Here is a 17,969-nt window from a genome sequence, read left to right on the forward strand (position 1 = left end):
TGGTTAAGTCAGACAATTTAATTTGACCCAATAAGCACTGTAACATGTATTGAAATGCAATGATAACAACTTTGATAACTTTTCATTCATTCATTCATTCAGTTAAAGGACTAAAGGCCTATTCATAGTCTGGATTTTCGGTGGTTCATCATCTATGAACTCACATAGCCCTATAGCTGGGGCTGTAGGAGTGGAGGATGTGTTGAGGTGAACTCACATAGCCCTATAGCTGGGGCTGTAGGAGGTGAGGATGTGTTGAGGTGAAGTCACATAGCCTTATAGCTGGGGCTGTAGGTGCGGATGTGTTGAGGTGAACTCACATAGCCCTATAGCTGGGGCTGTAGGAGTGGAGGATGTGTTGAGGTGAACTCACATAGCCCTATAGCTGGGGCTGTAGGAGTGGAGGATGTGTTGAGGTGAACTCACATAGCCCTATAGCTGGGGCTGTAGGAGTGGAGGATGTGTTGAGGTGAACTCACATAGCCCTATAGCTGGGGCTGTAGGAGGTGAGGATGTGTTGAGGTGAACTCACATAGCCCTATAGCTGGGGCTGTAGGAGGTGAGGATGTGTTGAGGTGAACTCACATAGCCCTATAGCTGGGGCTGTAGGAGGTGAGGATGTGTTGAGGTGAACTCACATAGCCCTATAGCTGGGGCTGTAGGTGAGGATGTGTTGAGGTGAACTCACATAGCCCTATAGCTGGGGCTGTAGGTGCGGATGTGTTGAGGTGAACTCACATAGCCCTATAGCTGGGGCTGTAGGTGAGGATGTGTTGAGGTGAACTCACATAGCCCTATAGCTGGGGCTGTAGGAGGTGAGGATGTGTTGAGGTGAACTCACATAGCCCTATAGCTGGGGCTGTAGGAGGTGAGGATGTGTTGAGGTGAACTCACATAGCCCTATAGCTGGGGCTGTAGGTGAGGATGTGTTGAGGGGAACTCACATAGCCCTATAGCTGGGGCTGTAGGAGGTGAGGATGTGTTGAGGTGAACTCACATAGCCCTTGCTGGGGCTGTAGGTGCGGATGTGTTTGCAGACGTAGAGGTTCCTGATGAGGCCGTCGGTCTTCACGGTGTGCACGCGCGGCGCGAAGGACAACACGGCCAGCTCCTCGGACGAGGCGAACTTCATCTGCGCCAAGTTGTGGATGAAGAAGTTGAGCTTGGTGGCCACGCTGCCCAGACTGGACTCGATCAGCCTGGGTGAAGACAGCAATACAGTGTTAGGAGGATGGGAGGGGTGAGGGTGGAGAAGGAGGGGTGAGGGTTGAGAAGGAGGGGTGAGGGTTGAAAAGGAAGGATGGTAGAAGGGAGATTAGAATAGTAACAAAAGACGCTAAGAGGAAGAGAGATGGAGGAAGAACAGAGAGAGAGAGAGACAGAGAGAGAGAGTGTGTGTGGGTGGAGAACACATTTATATAGTACATTTCAGATAAAAAAAATGTTATATTATTATTATTATTATATATTATAATATTATAATATTATATTAATTAAGTGCCTTGCATTTTACATGACGGTAAGATAACGTGCACCAAAAAAGAATAATAAATAAGATGAGCAAAACTGCATATAAAAATGTAAACATTCCTAATGCTGCTTGATGGAACTAAGAACAAAAAAACATTGCACGGATGCACCTGGGATCAGGATGCTCCTGGGACGTATCGCATGAGATGCACAACTGGAGTGTGTGTGTGTGTGTGTGTGTGTGTGTGTGTGTGTGTGTGTGTGTGTGTCTTTACCTTGTGAAATACATGGTAGCGTCGGACTCCGACTCGTGGGGTCTCAGTGCGTCATAAACATACTTCAGGTCCTCCAGGTCAGACAGTTCTGGTATACCACAAGACAGCATCTACACAGACACAGACACACACAGACACACAGACACACACACCCACACACACACACACACACACACCCCTTGAACAATGTCCTTGAAAACGGCAGGTCTGCTACAAGCTCTATTAAGTCCTTTCTATGGGCCGCTGGCTTTTATTGAGATTTTATTTTAAATAATCTATTCATAATTTCTTCTGCACTATTCTCTTAATTCTTAATGTTTTGTGCAAAGTATACTTGAGTTTCCTTGTACTGTAGCTGAAATCTGCCATACAAATACACTTGCCTTGCTTTGAAGTGGAAGTCCAATGCTTACTTTAACAAGGCTTGACAAAATGTGCTAAGCTTTGTAAAAGTGTTTTGGTGAACAACAACTATTATTATGAAGCACTGGAGAACTCACCAGTAATTCGGTGTATACTCAATCGTAATAAAACTCACTATCGCTGCGTCCCGGCTCGCAATGACAGGGAGTGGGTTATTGTTATGATGGCAGTGCACAGGAATCAAGTTGCATGTACTGTTTGTGTGTGTGTGTGTGTGTGTGTGTGTGTGTGTGTGTGTGTGTGTGTGTGTGTGTGTGTGTGTTTGTGTGTGTGGAAGAAATAAACTGTGAATGAATAGAAACGTCAAACAAAGACTCATTATTTGGTGGTGCTAGGAAGACAAGTAAATGTTTGTGCTGTAGAGACAGACAGACAGAGAGGTACGTGTGTGTGTGTGTGTGTGTGTGTGTGTGTGTGTGTGTGTGTGTGTGTGTGTGTGTGTGTGTGTGTGTGTGTGTGTGTGTGCGTGCGTGCGTGCGTGCGTGCGCCTCACCAGGCCCAGCAGGTTGAGGAAGAGGTGTGCGTGCTTGCGGATCAGATTGTAGGCTTCACAGCAGAGGTCCACGAAGTCGTGGAAGCGACTGGAAGGTTTGTCACCTCCGTTGATCACGTAGGCCATGTCTGAGGTGAAGACGAACGGAGCGCGGTCCCTGATAATCACACATACACACACAATGTACTAAATCCCCTTTTGTAAACAGGTCTACTTTAAACATCTTCACCGATGTTTAGAGTGTTTCTTTTTAGATATGAGCATCATGGCCATTGTAGGAATTCAGCTATCCAGTCAAACACACATTCTTTTTCTGGACATGGGGCGCAAATTTCAAATTGTGTTACTGTTATCTACTACAAATACTATTAACCTTGAGTGACTGCAGCTTCTTACAGCGGTGAAATGCCCCTATAACTACAGTCCTCATTCTACTCAAGTAAATGTACTTTAAGTTACTGTCCTCCACCAACACCACCAACTGTCGCCACAGGCCGGAGGTCCTCACCGTTTGATGTTCCCGAACATCTGCGCGTGTCCCAGGAACTTGCCAAAGTCGATGTGGAACATGTGTCCGCTGGTCTTCAGCATGATGTTGTCGTTGTGGCGGTCGCAGATGCCCAGGATGTAGGTGGCCACGCAGCAGCCTGCACACGAGTAGATGAAGTTCTCCACTGCCTGGACAGAACGCATGAACAGAGGGTTTAGCCCATTTAGACCTGAGGAACGCATCTGTGTCGCCTTATTAGCTTTTTAACGACATTAACCGTCATTTTAAACTTTAGCCGTTGAAACATTAGCAGATCTACAAGCTCATAGTGCGGGTGGGACCGAGTGCCGCGCTACGAGCTTGTCCACATACAGATCATTCTGTGGGTCCTTGACATGAAAAAGTTTGAGCACCACTGATACGTTTTTCAGAAAACTGTCAGGATCTGGAAGATGTTTTGTAGAATCTGGTCTCAGATCTTATTGGGTTAGAATAATGAGTAGATGACCAAACACATGGCAGAGGGTTTAGAACCGGGGTGCCCAAAAGGTAGATCGTGATCTACCAGTAGATCACAAAGGCTGTGCACATATGGCATGGTCCTACAAATATATTTAATTAAAATATTAAAAAAAAACTGTTTTGCATGTGCCACTCGAATTAAGGTGACTTGATTGACTGACATTTATAAGGGCCGGTCAGCTCAAACCCACAATGCAATACTTTGTTTTACACAAATGTCAGTAGCATTATAATTCAAAAACACCCTACCAATTAAAAATGTACCTTTATTTCCCATTCCAAGTGTGCTTGTCTCATGTCTTACTGTGTGTAACTATTCCAAAGCCCCTCAGATACATTTCTAAACAAATTTCAGCAATGGGATCAACATTTCTTTGTGTGTGTAGATCTCATTGAGCTGGTAATTTTGAAAAGTGTCTCTCAAGTCAAAGAAGTGTGGGGTTTAGAATAAGATTAGATGAAGTTATACTCGTATACAGCAGTGACAGGCCTAGTGTGCATGTCCTCTTAGAGATCACACATGACTCTCAGTTCACAATAACTAGTCTTTAAAGTGTCAGTTTCACATAGTTTGATCATTCCACTGCAGGCCTCTAGTGTTGAGGGCAATAAACTGGTTCACCCCTCCTTCCATATCTTCCACTACATGTTGGGTGGAGCTGGGGACAAGATTGTGCCTTGAGGACTACAGCAAGTATCACGTCCTGTTCAATGGGAACACATGGTTTAGAAAAAACTACACGCTCACTCACACACTCTTTTGACTGAAGTAGAACATGCACTGTATTGCTCCACAAAGACATACGTGTGTGTGTGTGTGTGTGTGTGTGTGTGTGTGTGTGTGTGTGGTTGGTGATACTTTGCCAGTAATAATGAATGGTATTTAAGTGAGAGCCAGAACCCAGACAAATTACACGGCTTACTTGCACCCATAATTCTGTAAGCATGGCATAATTACACATAAAGGTTACAATAATGACATGTTTTAGAGTGGAATCAGTGGATGAGAGTGAAAGACTGCATAATATTTAAAGCCAGCATGTGTGTGTGTGCGTGTGTGTGTGTGTGTGTGTGTGTGTGTGTGTGTGTGTGTGTGTGTGTGTTTGAGCAGAACGTAAACTCTGTGTTATCATCATGAGATAGAGTGGAAGAGAGAGACAGTAAAAGAGTGCGCACACGTTTTCAAATGTCTGTACATTTAAAAACATTTGGAGCATGAACCAGTGTGCAGAGTCAGACTCCCCCGGCACCCAAACTAGCGAAAATAGCAGATTTACAAGCTTGTACATCGGCTATTTTCACTACTACTTAAACATTTGTTTTCTAATTTATGGAATTTATTCGATTTTTCTTTGATGAAATTACTGATACTGCTCATACTGCTCCTCAGTGTGGTTGTGGTTGTTATAAAGAGAGGCGGGTACCTTCTCATACTGCTCCTCAGTGGGGTTGTATTTCTGCAGCCAGTCTGCCAGCGGGCGGTCTTTGAAGGAGCCCGTCACTCCGTGCTCCACCTGGATCTTCCGCAGCGTCTCAGCCTGGGGAATCATCTCCACCATGCCTAGCGCACGCACACGCACACGCACACATTTTATTGAAGAACAATAGCAGATGCAAATCTACACAGTGTATTTGTATCTGTTGCAGCAGCTACAAACGTCGGATGCATCTTTGCATCTTCATGTTGCTGGCTTCCATGTGACAATGAATGGTGAGACTGTAGCTTTGCATCTGCCCGTGTGAACACCCAAGCATAAACCCGCGCAGCTGGGGTTTAAGACGAAGAGCTCGTGAGTCGTTAGCAATTCCGCATTTTGACCATCAAATGTTGGTCACTGAGCAACCTCCATTGAATTTAATTGTGGGAGGCCGCTCTCTAGTGGTCGTCTCGTCTTTTCTATGAATGGGAAACGGTCTCATCTTGCTGTGTGTGTGTGTGTGTGTGTGTGTGTGTGTGTGTGTGTGTGTGTGTCTGCCTGCCTCACCTCTCCCTCGCCCGGTGGAGAAGCACCTGAAGATGACCATCCTCATGTCCAGGCCCTCCTGGATCCAGATCTTGTTCATGATGCGGATGATCTGCAGGGTGAGCATGTCCTGCCGCAGGTCATCCCCTGACTGGACATGTACAGACGTCACATTATTATCTTATTAGGAGTCAAAGAAAATGTTTCACACATTGTTGCCATGAAGCTGTAATGACGCTAATGCTCAATCCACCAGCAGGCGTTCAGTGCTGTCCGTGGTCGAATGACCAATATGACTCTGGTTCTTAGGACTAATGACCAATATGACTCTGGTTCTTACTAATAATGACCAATATGACTCTGGTTCTTAGGACTAATGACCAATATGACTCTGGTTCTTAGGACTAATGACCAATATGACTCTGGTTCTTAGGACTAATGACCAATATGACTCTGGTTCTTAGGACTAATAATGACCAATATGACTCTGGTTCTTAGGACTAATGACCAATATGACTCTGGTTCTTAGGACTAATGACCAATATGACTCTGGTTCTGAGGACTAATGACCAATATGACTCTGGTTCTTAGGACTAATGACCAATATGACTCTGGTTCTGAGGACTAATGACCAATATGACTCTGGTTCTTAGGACTAATGACCAATATGACTCTGGTTCTTAGGACTAATAATGACCAATATGACTCTGGTTCTTAGGACTAATGACCAATATGGCTCTGGTTCTTAGGACTAATGACCAATGACAATCTCTCAACAACATATCCCGAGCTGCACTAGTGAATCTGTCGGCAGGGGGCATTCAGTGACGTGTGTACATTGGGGATTAGTGGAATTAAAACATGCGCCACCATGTGTGATCCACGCTCTATTGGGTGGCACCCCAACCCCTAGAAGCAAATCCAAGGACACAAACAGCAAAGAGTGCTGTTTTTTTCCAGTCTTTTTTTGACGACGGGTTCCCCCAATTGTTGACAACGCGACTCTTGTACTGGTGTCTCTTTACCTTTCATTCCCGTTGTCTTGTCGTTATCCGTTTTTTGTCTTTTGCATTATCGGTGTAATTGCCGCGGTGACAACATTTCCCCTTGTGGGATCAATAAAGTCCTCTCTGTTATATTTACTGATGTCACAGCTCTACGGCAGCCAGGTGGATTTGATCCATTCTCAAAGGCGATTGTAAAGAGAAAGTTAAAGCAAAGCACAGTGACAACAATACAGAGCATCCTTTAATCTTCTCCGCCTTCCACTAGATAATGAAATCCAACATGATAGAGCCTATGATGGACAAAAACACTAGCCAGTCAGAGCACGGATATCCCTCCGGACTAAAGGATTTTAGAATAAAAAGTAACTTTTGGTGGATTAGACTAACTTTTTAGTGGAAAGTGTGTGTGTGTGTGTGTGTGTGTGTGTGTGTGTGTCAGTAGTACCTTAAATATAACATTGATGTTGTCTCCGTGTGGGTCTAGGTTCAAGAAGGACAGCTTGAGAGGCACAGCGTTGGAGTTGAAGAAGGAACACGACTATCAGCATCGGACAAAGATCACAATGAAAGAAGAGATATTAGCAGCGATCAATAGTGATTGGTTATGGAAAAACCAATCACGCACGTACGCACGGACGCACGCACGCACGCACGCAAGCACGCACACGCGCTCACACACGCACAGAAGTTGTGTTGAAATACATTTGGGGACATTGCATTGACTTGCGTACATTCATTCCGTATGCCCTTTAGCCTGGATCTGGCCACACTGATCATGTGGATCACAATAATGTTTGAGATTCCACGTGTTCAGAATGGCCAATGCCAGGCTACAGTATATCCCTGTATGCTAACCCGCTCACTTTAACATTATGAAGCCTTCAGTATCCTCAGTATCACTTTAACCCATTTAGATCTGACCTCGAAATTAAAAAGAAATCTTCTAAATCCTCCAGTTTTCAGTATAATGAACCCTCACTAACCGCATACCTGACTAACTAGTAACTACCTAAAAATAAAAGTGAGCGACACCCACAGCCACAATACCAGAGGGAGAGAAAACGACGATCTGGTACCATCCATTTTCGACAGTACGGCCACCCAGGCATGGGAGTCTGACCCCCTCCCTCCCTTGTACTCTTTGTAGAATGTATCATTACACTGTCCTGTTTTAATTTTGATAGATTGTATTATGTTCACTGTACAGCACTTTGTAACCTTGTTAAGAAAGGTTCTTTATAAATAAAATGTACTTACTTACTTACTCAAAAGATGCAAACGGGTCTAAAATTAAACCTATAAGCAGGCCCACTCTGTACATACAGTGTTTTATTTTTCCTGTGATATTGATTTGTATTTTTTCCTATGACGATATTGAATTCTGTTGCTATTCTTCATGTCATGTCTATGAATTGATTATCCCTTTTAGACTTGAGTGTTTGACTGTACTCGGTTCGCGTTTTTTACATTTCTGTCTAATAAACTATTCAATCAATCAATCAATGAAGCTTCAGTAACTGGGGCATCAATTCTGGACCCCCAAATAGTCATACTGAGCCCAATCAAGCGGTTTCATGTCCAGTCTTTAGTCCCTAAGTGTGTGGCATAGGTTTGGCTTACCTGGATGTTGATGGCTTTGACGAGCATGGCAGGGTTGAGGGGCAGTCGACAGTTACTGTTGACCGTGAAGAACTGCTTCACCTCATCCAGACCTTCTCTGAGGACAGTCTACACACACACACGAAACAATGAAGAAATCAAAGAAAAGGCAAATAAATCCCATAAATAAAGTAGTATAGCGGAAACCACAAGCTCTGTAGCTCTGCTAAAAGGTTTGGGAAGCACTGCCTCTATAAGAAGACACAAGGCAGTATCACCCACCTGTCGGTTAGAAGGGTTGGCGTCGCGGACCTTCTGGGCGACCTTGGCCAGCACCGTCACCAGCCAGGCCTGCCGGTCGAACTCCTCGCGGAGCCCCCGCCCCACGCAGCACAGCAGCGCCGCCAGGAGGTGCTGGTACCGCCCGCTGAACTGGCTGTCCTGCAGGGCGTCCTTCAGGAGCCTGGTGGTGGAAGGAGAGACAATTTAGCCATTAATAAGACCATTTTGACCCGAGCAAAGATTTGAGTTAAAAAACGATCGCTCTGAAAGAGTATATGTTCAAAGGTTTACGCCACTTTTCTGACGATTTTTCAAAAATAGCAGACCTACAAGCTCGTAGCGCGGCACTTGGTGCCGCGCTATGAGCTTGTAGATCTGCTATTTCTCAATGGCTAAAGTATAACATAATGCTTAAAACACCAAAAAAGACCTGAGGCAGATAAAAACAAAAAGGTCCTAACAGTTTTCTGAAAAACCTATGTTTCTATGTCAGTGGTTCTCAAACTTTTTTCATGTCAAGGAGCCCCACAATTATATATACATATATGTGGCCATGGATGACAACTCAAAATATGTTGTTCCAGGGCTCCCCTCAGAAGCAAAGATTTGAGGTAAAAACGTTTGCTGTGAAAGAATATATATTGAAAAGATTTTCACGATTTTTTCTAAAATAGCAGATCCGACTATTCTCAGTGACAGTTTGCCCCAGAATCTGGGACGATAAGTGTTCAAGCCGCTGCCACCTTATGCGAGTAAACGTAACAACATTTGCCTTGAGTTGGGAGTCAGCCTGACATTCAGTTCATGTGTGAGTCTCTGAAAGGCTTAATTAAGTGGAGATAAAATAGATTTTTTTTATCAAGGTTTTTTCTCAGGGTTTCTGTGTGATTTCTTTTTACAAATGAAAATGAGCCTCGACTTTCAAAATGTGTAAAAAAATGTAAAAATGCCATGCAAGAGGAGAATGGCTTTAAGGAAGCTAACTGTAGGAAGAGTTTGTCAACAGCAGTCACACATGTCTGGTCGCTGGAGGCCTTTCCTTCCTCTGTAGTCTGGAGGACAGATGTTCTTAATACAGTATACCAATAGAGTAGATAACATTAACATGGTAGGTCAAAACACAAAGAGATCTGCTTCAGATCAGTGTTGATTTTGTCGACTAATACTATGACAAAAAATGTTCGTCGACTACCTTTTTTCACTGACGAGAACTAAATGGAAAGCTATGATGGCTAAAACTAAACTAAGACTAAATGCTGTATATTGACAATTTTGTCAACAAATTGACAAACTAGACTAAAGTGTTGTGACTAGTGGACAAGAGATCCAGTATAAGTATTTACACTTGCTTGCATGCTGAATGTAGCAGATCTATAAGCTCACAACGCATCGCAGCGCGACGGGTTGTGAGCTTTTAGATCGGCTATTTTCAGTCATTATGACGGCATCAAGGCCCGCCAACATACATTTTAGTCGACTAAATCAACTGTAGATTTAATCAACTAAAATCTTATATTTAGAAAAACATTTCAGGTGACTAAAATGTGACTAAAACCAAATGAAAACTATTCAAGAGACTATGACTAAAAATAAAATCGTGTTAAATATCCCCAAAACAATGCATGTAAAATGTAAAACAATGCATGTAAAATGTAAAACAATGCATGTAAAATGTAAAAGCCGGAAATGTCATGCTTCATGAAAGTCCATTAAACCCAAAATTAATTTTCAAAAAGTGTTTAAGAGTAGGTCTTGTGCTGCTTTATTGGAATTGTGCAATTCCCAGTCACACCAGCAGATGGCAAAAAAAAACCTGTTGGGAGGAAAACATGTTGGGAGGAAACAACACCTAACTCAATTCTTTAGGTTTTAGATTATTATTATTATTATTATTTGCATAAATCAGTGCTATTGAACACCCTTTACGTCTGTGTGTGGGTTGAAACAATATTGGACCAATGAAAAGTAGTAAAAAGCGCTTTGGACAAAACCTCTTAACTCCATTGGACCCTCAAACTGTCTGCTAAAACAGTAACTCCACCACCTCGCTCTCCCTCTCTTATGCAAGTAATTGACAATATATAAAGTCGCAACACCAACTTTGATGAGGCACTATTGCTTTGTTTTTTAAAAAATGTACATTTTTCACTATATTTTCCACCTAACATTTTGGTGTTAGGTGGTTTCATCCCGACAGCAGAGATATATTAGAAATGCAAGTCTCATTTTTGCATGCGGTATGTCTGCATGGACAATGGTTTTGTTTTCTCACACACACACACACACACACACACACACACACACACACACACACACACACACACACAAAACACTGCGTTGTTTTGTTCATGTGTTGCTGTCATTGTGTGTGGAAGGAACCTAAGGAAGGAAGGAATTGGGGTGGTATGTGAGAAGGCAGACGCGCTGACCAGAAGAGGTAGTGTGCGATGCGGACGTCCCCTATGGCTCTCCGAAGCAGGAACCGAACCAGAGAGCTGTCCAGGTAACACTCATACTTCAGAGCCTGAGAGAGAGACAGAGAGAGAGAGACAGAGAGACAGAGAGAGACAAATGTAAAGCCCATATGTTGTGCATTATCAGCCACAGCGGAGCTTATTAAAGACAATAAAGTGTTCTGTGTTTACCTGGACCAACTGAGGAAGGAAGTCCAGCAGCTCTGGGTCTGAGATGGAGTCCATCCACTGCACCGCCGTCCTTCTCAACTCCTGGTCTGGAAACCTGTTGCACACACACACACACACACACACACACACACACACAATGTGTGAATGAATCTCCTTAATCGAGTAATAACCGAGAAGGTAAGATTCCTTATATATCGACACTAACAGTTCTAAGAGATTGTTTTATAAATCAACTAAATCGATTACCGCATCCTGATGTACCACTCGATACTGCGATTAATCGCAAAAAAAGATCGCGATCTACATTCAGACAACTACGCGATCTCATTTCTACATTTGAGCAAGAATCGTGCGGCACCAGTTGGCTGTCCAATTAATTTGAGTCACTCTTTTTGTTGTTTTTGCTACAAGAGAGAGACTCTAAGAGAGGTGTAAGTCAAGCACTTTGATGTTGTCTATTTAAAGCCACAGTAGTGGCACATTTTGACTGTGGTAATGTTCAGCAACTCAAAATTGTACTTAAGAACAGTTCTTAAGTAAATACGCATGCAGTTCATTTCCACCACTGGTGGTAACGGACATCCTGGAAACGCTCGCCTAACGCCGAGGGTTGCCGTGGTAACGTGTGTGTGTTGTCAAGGAGACGGAGGTACCTGAGGGACTGTTACCATGGCTCTGCTACTAATCTGGCTGCTCTGCTCCTTAACCCATTCTGACCGGGCACCCGTTTTGGTGTCGGCATCATGTTATGCTTTAGCTATTGAAAAATAGCAGATCTACAAGCTCATAGCGCGCCACCGAGTGGCGCGCTACGAGCTTGTAGGTCTGCTATTTTTGAAAAATTCGAAGAACGACTGACATTTTTAGAATCTGATCTCAGGTCAGAATGGGTTCATCAGACCAGTGTGTGTCCAGTGAAAACCTCGTATGAATCTGATCTCAGGTCAGAATGGGTTAATCACGGCTGCCTGGAACACGGCTTCTCAAACTTTGTCATGTCAACGACGACCCACGCACTGTATTTCAATTCCTATCCGTTTGGCTTTTAGGCTTCGTGAACCAAAAGGTGCAACGGGGCAGATACGGGGCAAAGAACCTAGATAATTGAATGACTTTATTCTTTATATGAATAGTGGGAAATAGGCGATCCACAAGCTCAAAATGCGTCGTGTTTTGAGCCATTTCCGCTATTTTTTTGAAAATCCAACACAGAAACGATTATGCTAAAAAATAACTGCGATTATGTGAAATAATTGCGATCATCAGACGATTATGTGATCATTGTGACGGCCGTATACCCACTGAGGGTCCCCGGCCCTCACTTTGAGAAGCAGTGGGTTAAGGGTATAATATTATAAGGCATGCCTCGGTTCTCTTGGGGCCAGATGAGGTCTCGCTGCAGACCAGATGTGGTCCTGGGTGTTTGTCTTTAGTGGTGGTAGAGGACATAAAAGGACCTGAACTCAGGCCATGTGGTGAGCACACCGCACCACACATCCCACACACAGACCTGCAGAGTGTTCTCTATACAGAGAGAGAGAGAGAGAGAGAGAGAGAGAGAGAGGGGGACGTGGATGTGAGGAGTGAGGCTGAGGACAAGACCATCTGCTGCTCTGGTTTAAAGTGGCAGGTGTTCACAAACACCGCTACTCCAAAGGCACTCTGCTCAGCGTCGCCCTCCACAGGAAGGTGAGTGCACTGCACACTATAAAGGCTCATTACATAGTCTGGATTTATCGGTGGTGAGGTGACCATCGAACTACAACATGACGTCACCACCACCACCGCCACCGCTCCAGCCCTTCTCTCTGTTTTTTTACTCACCACCGCTCAACGTTTTTTCAGCTCCGGTTGGTCAGCTCACCACGGGAGCGGTGGTCACCTCACCACCGATAAATCCAGACTATGAATAGGCCAGGTTTTCTGGTGCTAAAACATTGCCCTGGCCGGCCTGGGCCGGCTCAGTGGTGCACCGTGGCTGGTAATCCAGCATGACATGTGTGTCGCGGGTTCGAGTCCCGATCCAGACGAACTTTGCTGTTGTCTTCCCACCCATCTCTCTCCCCGTTTCCTGTCTACCTACTGTACTATCAATGTAACTATCAATAAAAGGCGAAAAAGCCCCCCCCCCCCCTGCCCTGGCAATTGTTGGAAATTGTTGGAAGATGTACGTTGTAGTTTTGTCGTGCTGTATGACAAGGTGAATATTATAATGATGATTTGACCCTTCTTCACAAGGTACCGTGTAAAATAGTCAAAGTCCCCCCCCCCATTTTTTTAAACTTTACTTTACTGTATACATGATGATTTCCTTTTTTTCATAGATGTGTATATTTGTACGTCTTTAAATGTTCTGATGAATTGAAAATGGAGAACGCTAATGTAAACTCTTAGTGCTTTTTTTTGTTTCATCCTTATAGCAGTTTTTGTATTGTACCTGTACCTTCGTTTTGAACTGTACCCATTCCACTGTGAATTAGTGCAATGCAATCAATCAAACACAATTTTGCAGCGTGTCAACTCATTTGAACACAGTTGCATCACAAAGCGGACATATAGTTCCGTCAAATATCCTATTAGTTCCTCTGAATCCATCCTCAATTCCTCACAGAACCAGCAAATGGATGCGGCGTGTTTCTCTCTTTGTCATACTGCCCCCGTGACCTTACAGGCTGTGTAGGAGTCCCAGGGCATCCTGGTGTGTGTGTGTGTGTGTGTGTGTGTGTGTGTGTGTGTGTGTGCGTGCGTGCGTGTATGGACGTACGAGCCGTGCAGGAGCCCCAGGGCGTCCTGGTGACTGAGGCAGGCCCACTGCCTCAGCAGGGCGTAGATATCGGGCAGGCAGGCCCACTCCCAGCGCGGGGCGCTGGCCAGCACCAGGGGCAGAGCGCCACTCTCAGCCTGGCAGAAGGCCCTCTTCTCCCACACCAGGCGCTTGTCCTCCGGAGTCAACCTGGAGACACACACACACACACACACACACACACACACACACACACACACACACACACGTTGTTCAAGAGATCAGTTTATGGTCCGACTCGGCTTCATTGTACAGGAAGAAAGAGAGGTAGAGTAGAGAGAGAGAGAGAGAGAGAGAGAGGAGGATGATATGCAACCCAGGTCGTTTGTTGGTCTTGAACCAGTGTGTGCACTTAATGATACCAGTACATTCCTCTCTCTCCTGTCTGTGAACATTCCTATATGAATGAGGAATAAGAAATTGGATCTACCGAGAGCGAGAATGGCCGCACACACAAGAGATAGAGAGAGAGAAAGAGAGAGAGAGACTGTATGAACAGAGAAACTACCAATGCCAAATGCATTTAGGTGGTTTTGTAAGCTAGCTTTTCCAATTTTGCAATGTGACAGCTCACATCTCTTGTCTTTATTCCATATTATTGTAACTTAAGATACGTTTAGGTTACGATAGGTTTTGCACATTGACTGTTTTACATTTGATTTGGCAATCGCACACCCGTTTCTCCATGTCAATAAAGCTCCACTGGATTGAATTGAGCTTATAGGTCAGATCAGTCCAATCATTCCATCCCATATCACTAACCCCAGCTTAATTAATGTCCACATCTCCCATATCAATAAGCCCAGCTTAAGTAATGTCCACATCTCCCATATCAATAAGCCCAGCTTAAGTAATGTTGACCCTTACTTTGTGAACTCAAAGTCCATGTTTGTTCAGCTGTGAAGCACATTGAGCTCTATACAGGAGCCATGCCAATAATAAAACCTGGATAAAACCTTACAACATGAAAGGGTTGAGCCGGGAATTGTACAGGTGAGGTGAGTGATGGAGACAGCCGAGTTGCACTGCATTTTAAGGTCACAGAGTGCTCCATCATTATAGGGTGTGCACGCACTCACGCACAGCACCAACTGTGGTGCAGATAGTAGCAAGGACATACTGAGGGTGACCCCAACAACTCTAACAGATGCGTGTGTGCCTGTGTGTGTACACACACACACACGCACACACACACTACTAACTACAGTAGCAGACACCCCTCAGAGAGTGTGTTTTGTTGGGATTGGCAGCGACACAGAGACTGTTAGGATTGGCTGACACATTTGGACACGGTTGCTGTAAATGGATTCACTTCCTCCTTGGACCGAGTCACCAAAACATCAACACTGGTCTGGAGAACAGGTTGAGCTCAGTTCATCCACGTCTCCCCGTCCCAAAAATGACAACACATTTATCTCATCCCCGAGCAGGAATTGTGTCAGTCAAGCAGCCAGGCATAGGATAGGATGTTGATAGATACAGCAGGAAGAAAGCAATGCAGCATTTCACAAGCTGTGGGCCCGGGGAAAGTATGGGCCCCCAAAAAACCTACGCTGTTAATGATAATATAACATTATTTTTATTATTATTTAACAGTAAAAATATCTTCTACATCCTGACAGTTTTCTGAAAAAGCTATGTTTCTATGTCAGTCGTTCAAAAGGGGTTCCAAACTTCCCGCCAAAATGGTTTAAAATCTTGAAGAAATAGTTTTCATTGCGATACAGATATAGGAAGTTAAAGTATACTATTCCATTGATCCAAGCCGGAACACAATGGATGGATTGATCATCAAAAGGTTTCATGTGCCAGTGGTGATGTGAAGGAATAAAGGAATAAAGTTCTCTGAGGTTGAACTGAGATAAACAACTTCAAACAAGTCGGGCGGACAACTTCAGGGTCTTCTTTTTCCTAAGAGAGGCAAACCTGGCGTCTACACAGCAGTTCACACGTACACGCACACGCACACGCACACACGCACACACACGCACACACACACACACACACACACACACACAGTCTTGCAGTCTTATCTGAAAAGGAACACATGGAGTCAACATCAGCACACGCACGTACACACGTGCGCACACACACACACACAGCCCCCTCCTTCCTTCCGTCTTTTAAAAGGTATACACACCAAAGACAGAGAATCCTGTTTATCTATAAACACAAACAAACACGCCCACACTTGGCTCCAAGACAAGCACACAAGTATAACTAAATGGCTGCATGAACATGCACACACACACACACACACACACACACACACACACACACACACACACACACACACACACACACACACACACACACACACACACACACACGCACACGCTGCAGCCTGCTGGTTCATGGTACATGAAGTGGCTCTGGATGAGACGTTGGCTAATGTAAAATCAACTTTTAGTTCAATATAAAAAAAATAAAAAAATAATCGAATCACTTCAGCTGGTGCACTCTCTCTCTCTGATTTACATTCAGTGACCTTTTAAAATGGCTATCATATAAAACACACACACACACACACACACACACACACACACACACAGGACAAAAGAGGAGGGGGACAGGGGGTGGAGGAGAGGGGGATGGGTAGAACGAGAGGATAAATGGGGTAGGGAGGGGTGAACTTAATATCAAGGGGAGGGATCCATTTTCCACCAGCTGCTGCTTTGACATCATCACTTTCTGACTGAGGGACCAGCACGCACGCACGCATGCACGCACGCACGCACACACGCTTTACTTCCCCCTGTTATTTGTCTCCACCTAAATGTGTCCTAAATACGTCAATAACTTAGTTAACACGTCTTTTCAAAAGCTGTGCATAAATATCAAATGATGTTAATATTGTGCTACAAAAACAGAAAATATCTACAGTCAGAAAACCATATCAACGAGATAACTGCCCCACTGTCTGTGAGACTGATAACTGGCAAACTGTCTGTCTGTCTGTCTGTCTGTCTGCCGATAACAGACAACTCTTGTCTTTTTACTGTCTGTATGTCCGTCCGTCTGTCAGTCTGTGAGGCTGACATTCAAAGCAGTCTGTTCTATATTCCTGTCCTTGCTCTGTATCCACATCATAATCAGGATGCAATTTGCTTGTGTGTGTGTGGGCGTGCATGGGCGTGCGTGCAAGCCCCCTCGTGGCTATAGCACCCTCAGTATAACTGGATTACAATAAAGATTTGGTAAATGAAAGATGCTGAATAATAGGTAATACCTTTGGGAAATATCCCAGTGTATTTCATTCCAGCAAACATTGTGTGGGAAGTAGGAAATGGCATCACATTTGTTTTCAGATCATTGTTGAATGATGCTGTCTATAATAAGTCTGTCCTTTTGTCTGTCTATCTGATCTATTAAAGGACCACTGACACTTTTCAACCTACCTTCATAAAATTGGTCCTCACTAATGTTCATGATAAAATACCACAATTTGGTCTGCGTCTCATAGGAGGGCTGTGGGCAGTTCAGAAACCTGTCCACCAGTGACATCATCGATTGGGAATCCAAGCTAATAGAAACTGCAGGCTTTCTATTCCTGAAAAGTTGCGAAAATGGAAGCCATCGTCTTCACGATAATAAAAAACTATATTAAATAAATATTGTTTAAAAAAGAATCTGCCTAATGATGATGTCACTGGTGGACGGGTTTCTGAACTGCCTACGGTCCTCCTATGAGACACAGACAGAGTAGAAAAGAATGGTGGTATTATATCATGAACATTAGTGAGGACCAATTATATGAAGATAAGTTGAAAAGTGGTGAAGTGGTCCTTTAAGGCTAGCTAATTGAAAATACAGGCAAGCCACCTGATGTTTTCAGCAGACACTTTGGGTCTGTGCGTATGTTTGTGAGTATGTGTTTCAATGTGAGAGAGAGTGTGCGTGTGCGTGTACACTGTGCACGTGCGCGTGAGGCATGAGAGGCCAGGCGTAAACATAATTCTCTCCATTGTGTAAAACGGAAGCATAAAGCTTCAAGTT

General features: G+C 44.1%; 1 protein-coding gene across 2 annotated transcripts in view; it reads right to left on the minus strand.

Annotated features, from left to right (window-relative positions):
* pik3c2b (phosphatidylinositol-4-phosphate 3-kinase, catalytic subunit type 2 beta) overlaps window positions 1-17,969 on the minus strand; it is a 75,304-nt gene that overhangs the window by 8,035 nt on the left and 49,300 nt on the right. For both annotated transcript variants that reach the window (XM_080788744.1, XM_080788743.1), the window contains exons 16-27: window positions 13,935-14,123; window positions 11,171-11,264; window positions 10,955-11,049; window positions 8,526-8,706; window positions 8,265-8,372; window positions 7,090-7,182; window positions 5,659-5,788; window positions 5,098-5,234; window positions 3,170-3,339; window positions 2,662-2,818; window positions 1,746-1,855; window positions 998-1,199 (exon numbers count right to left, since the gene is read on the minus strand). In XM_080788744.1, the coding sequence (XP_080644870.1) occupies window positions 998-1,199; window positions 1,746-1,855; window positions 2,662-2,818; window positions 3,170-3,339; window positions 5,098-5,234; window positions 5,659-5,788; window positions 7,090-7,182; window positions 8,265-8,372; window positions 8,526-8,706; window positions 10,955-11,049; window positions 11,171-11,264; window positions 13,935-14,123 (1,666 nt within the window). The remainder of the gene's footprint in view (window positions 1-997; window positions 1,200-1,745; window positions 1,856-2,661; window positions 2,819-3,169; window positions 3,340-5,097; window positions 5,235-5,658; window positions 5,789-7,089; window positions 7,183-8,264; window positions 8,373-8,525; window positions 8,707-10,954; window positions 11,050-11,170; window positions 11,265-13,934; window positions 14,124-17,969) is intronic.

The sequence above is a fragment of the Protomyctophum bolini genome, assembly GCF_963924005.1.
Source record: "Protomyctophum bolini genome assembly, chromosome: 2".
Taxonomy (NCBI): domain Eukaryota; kingdom Metazoa; phylum Chordata; class Actinopteri; order Myctophiformes; family Myctophidae; genus Protomyctophum; species Protomyctophum bolini.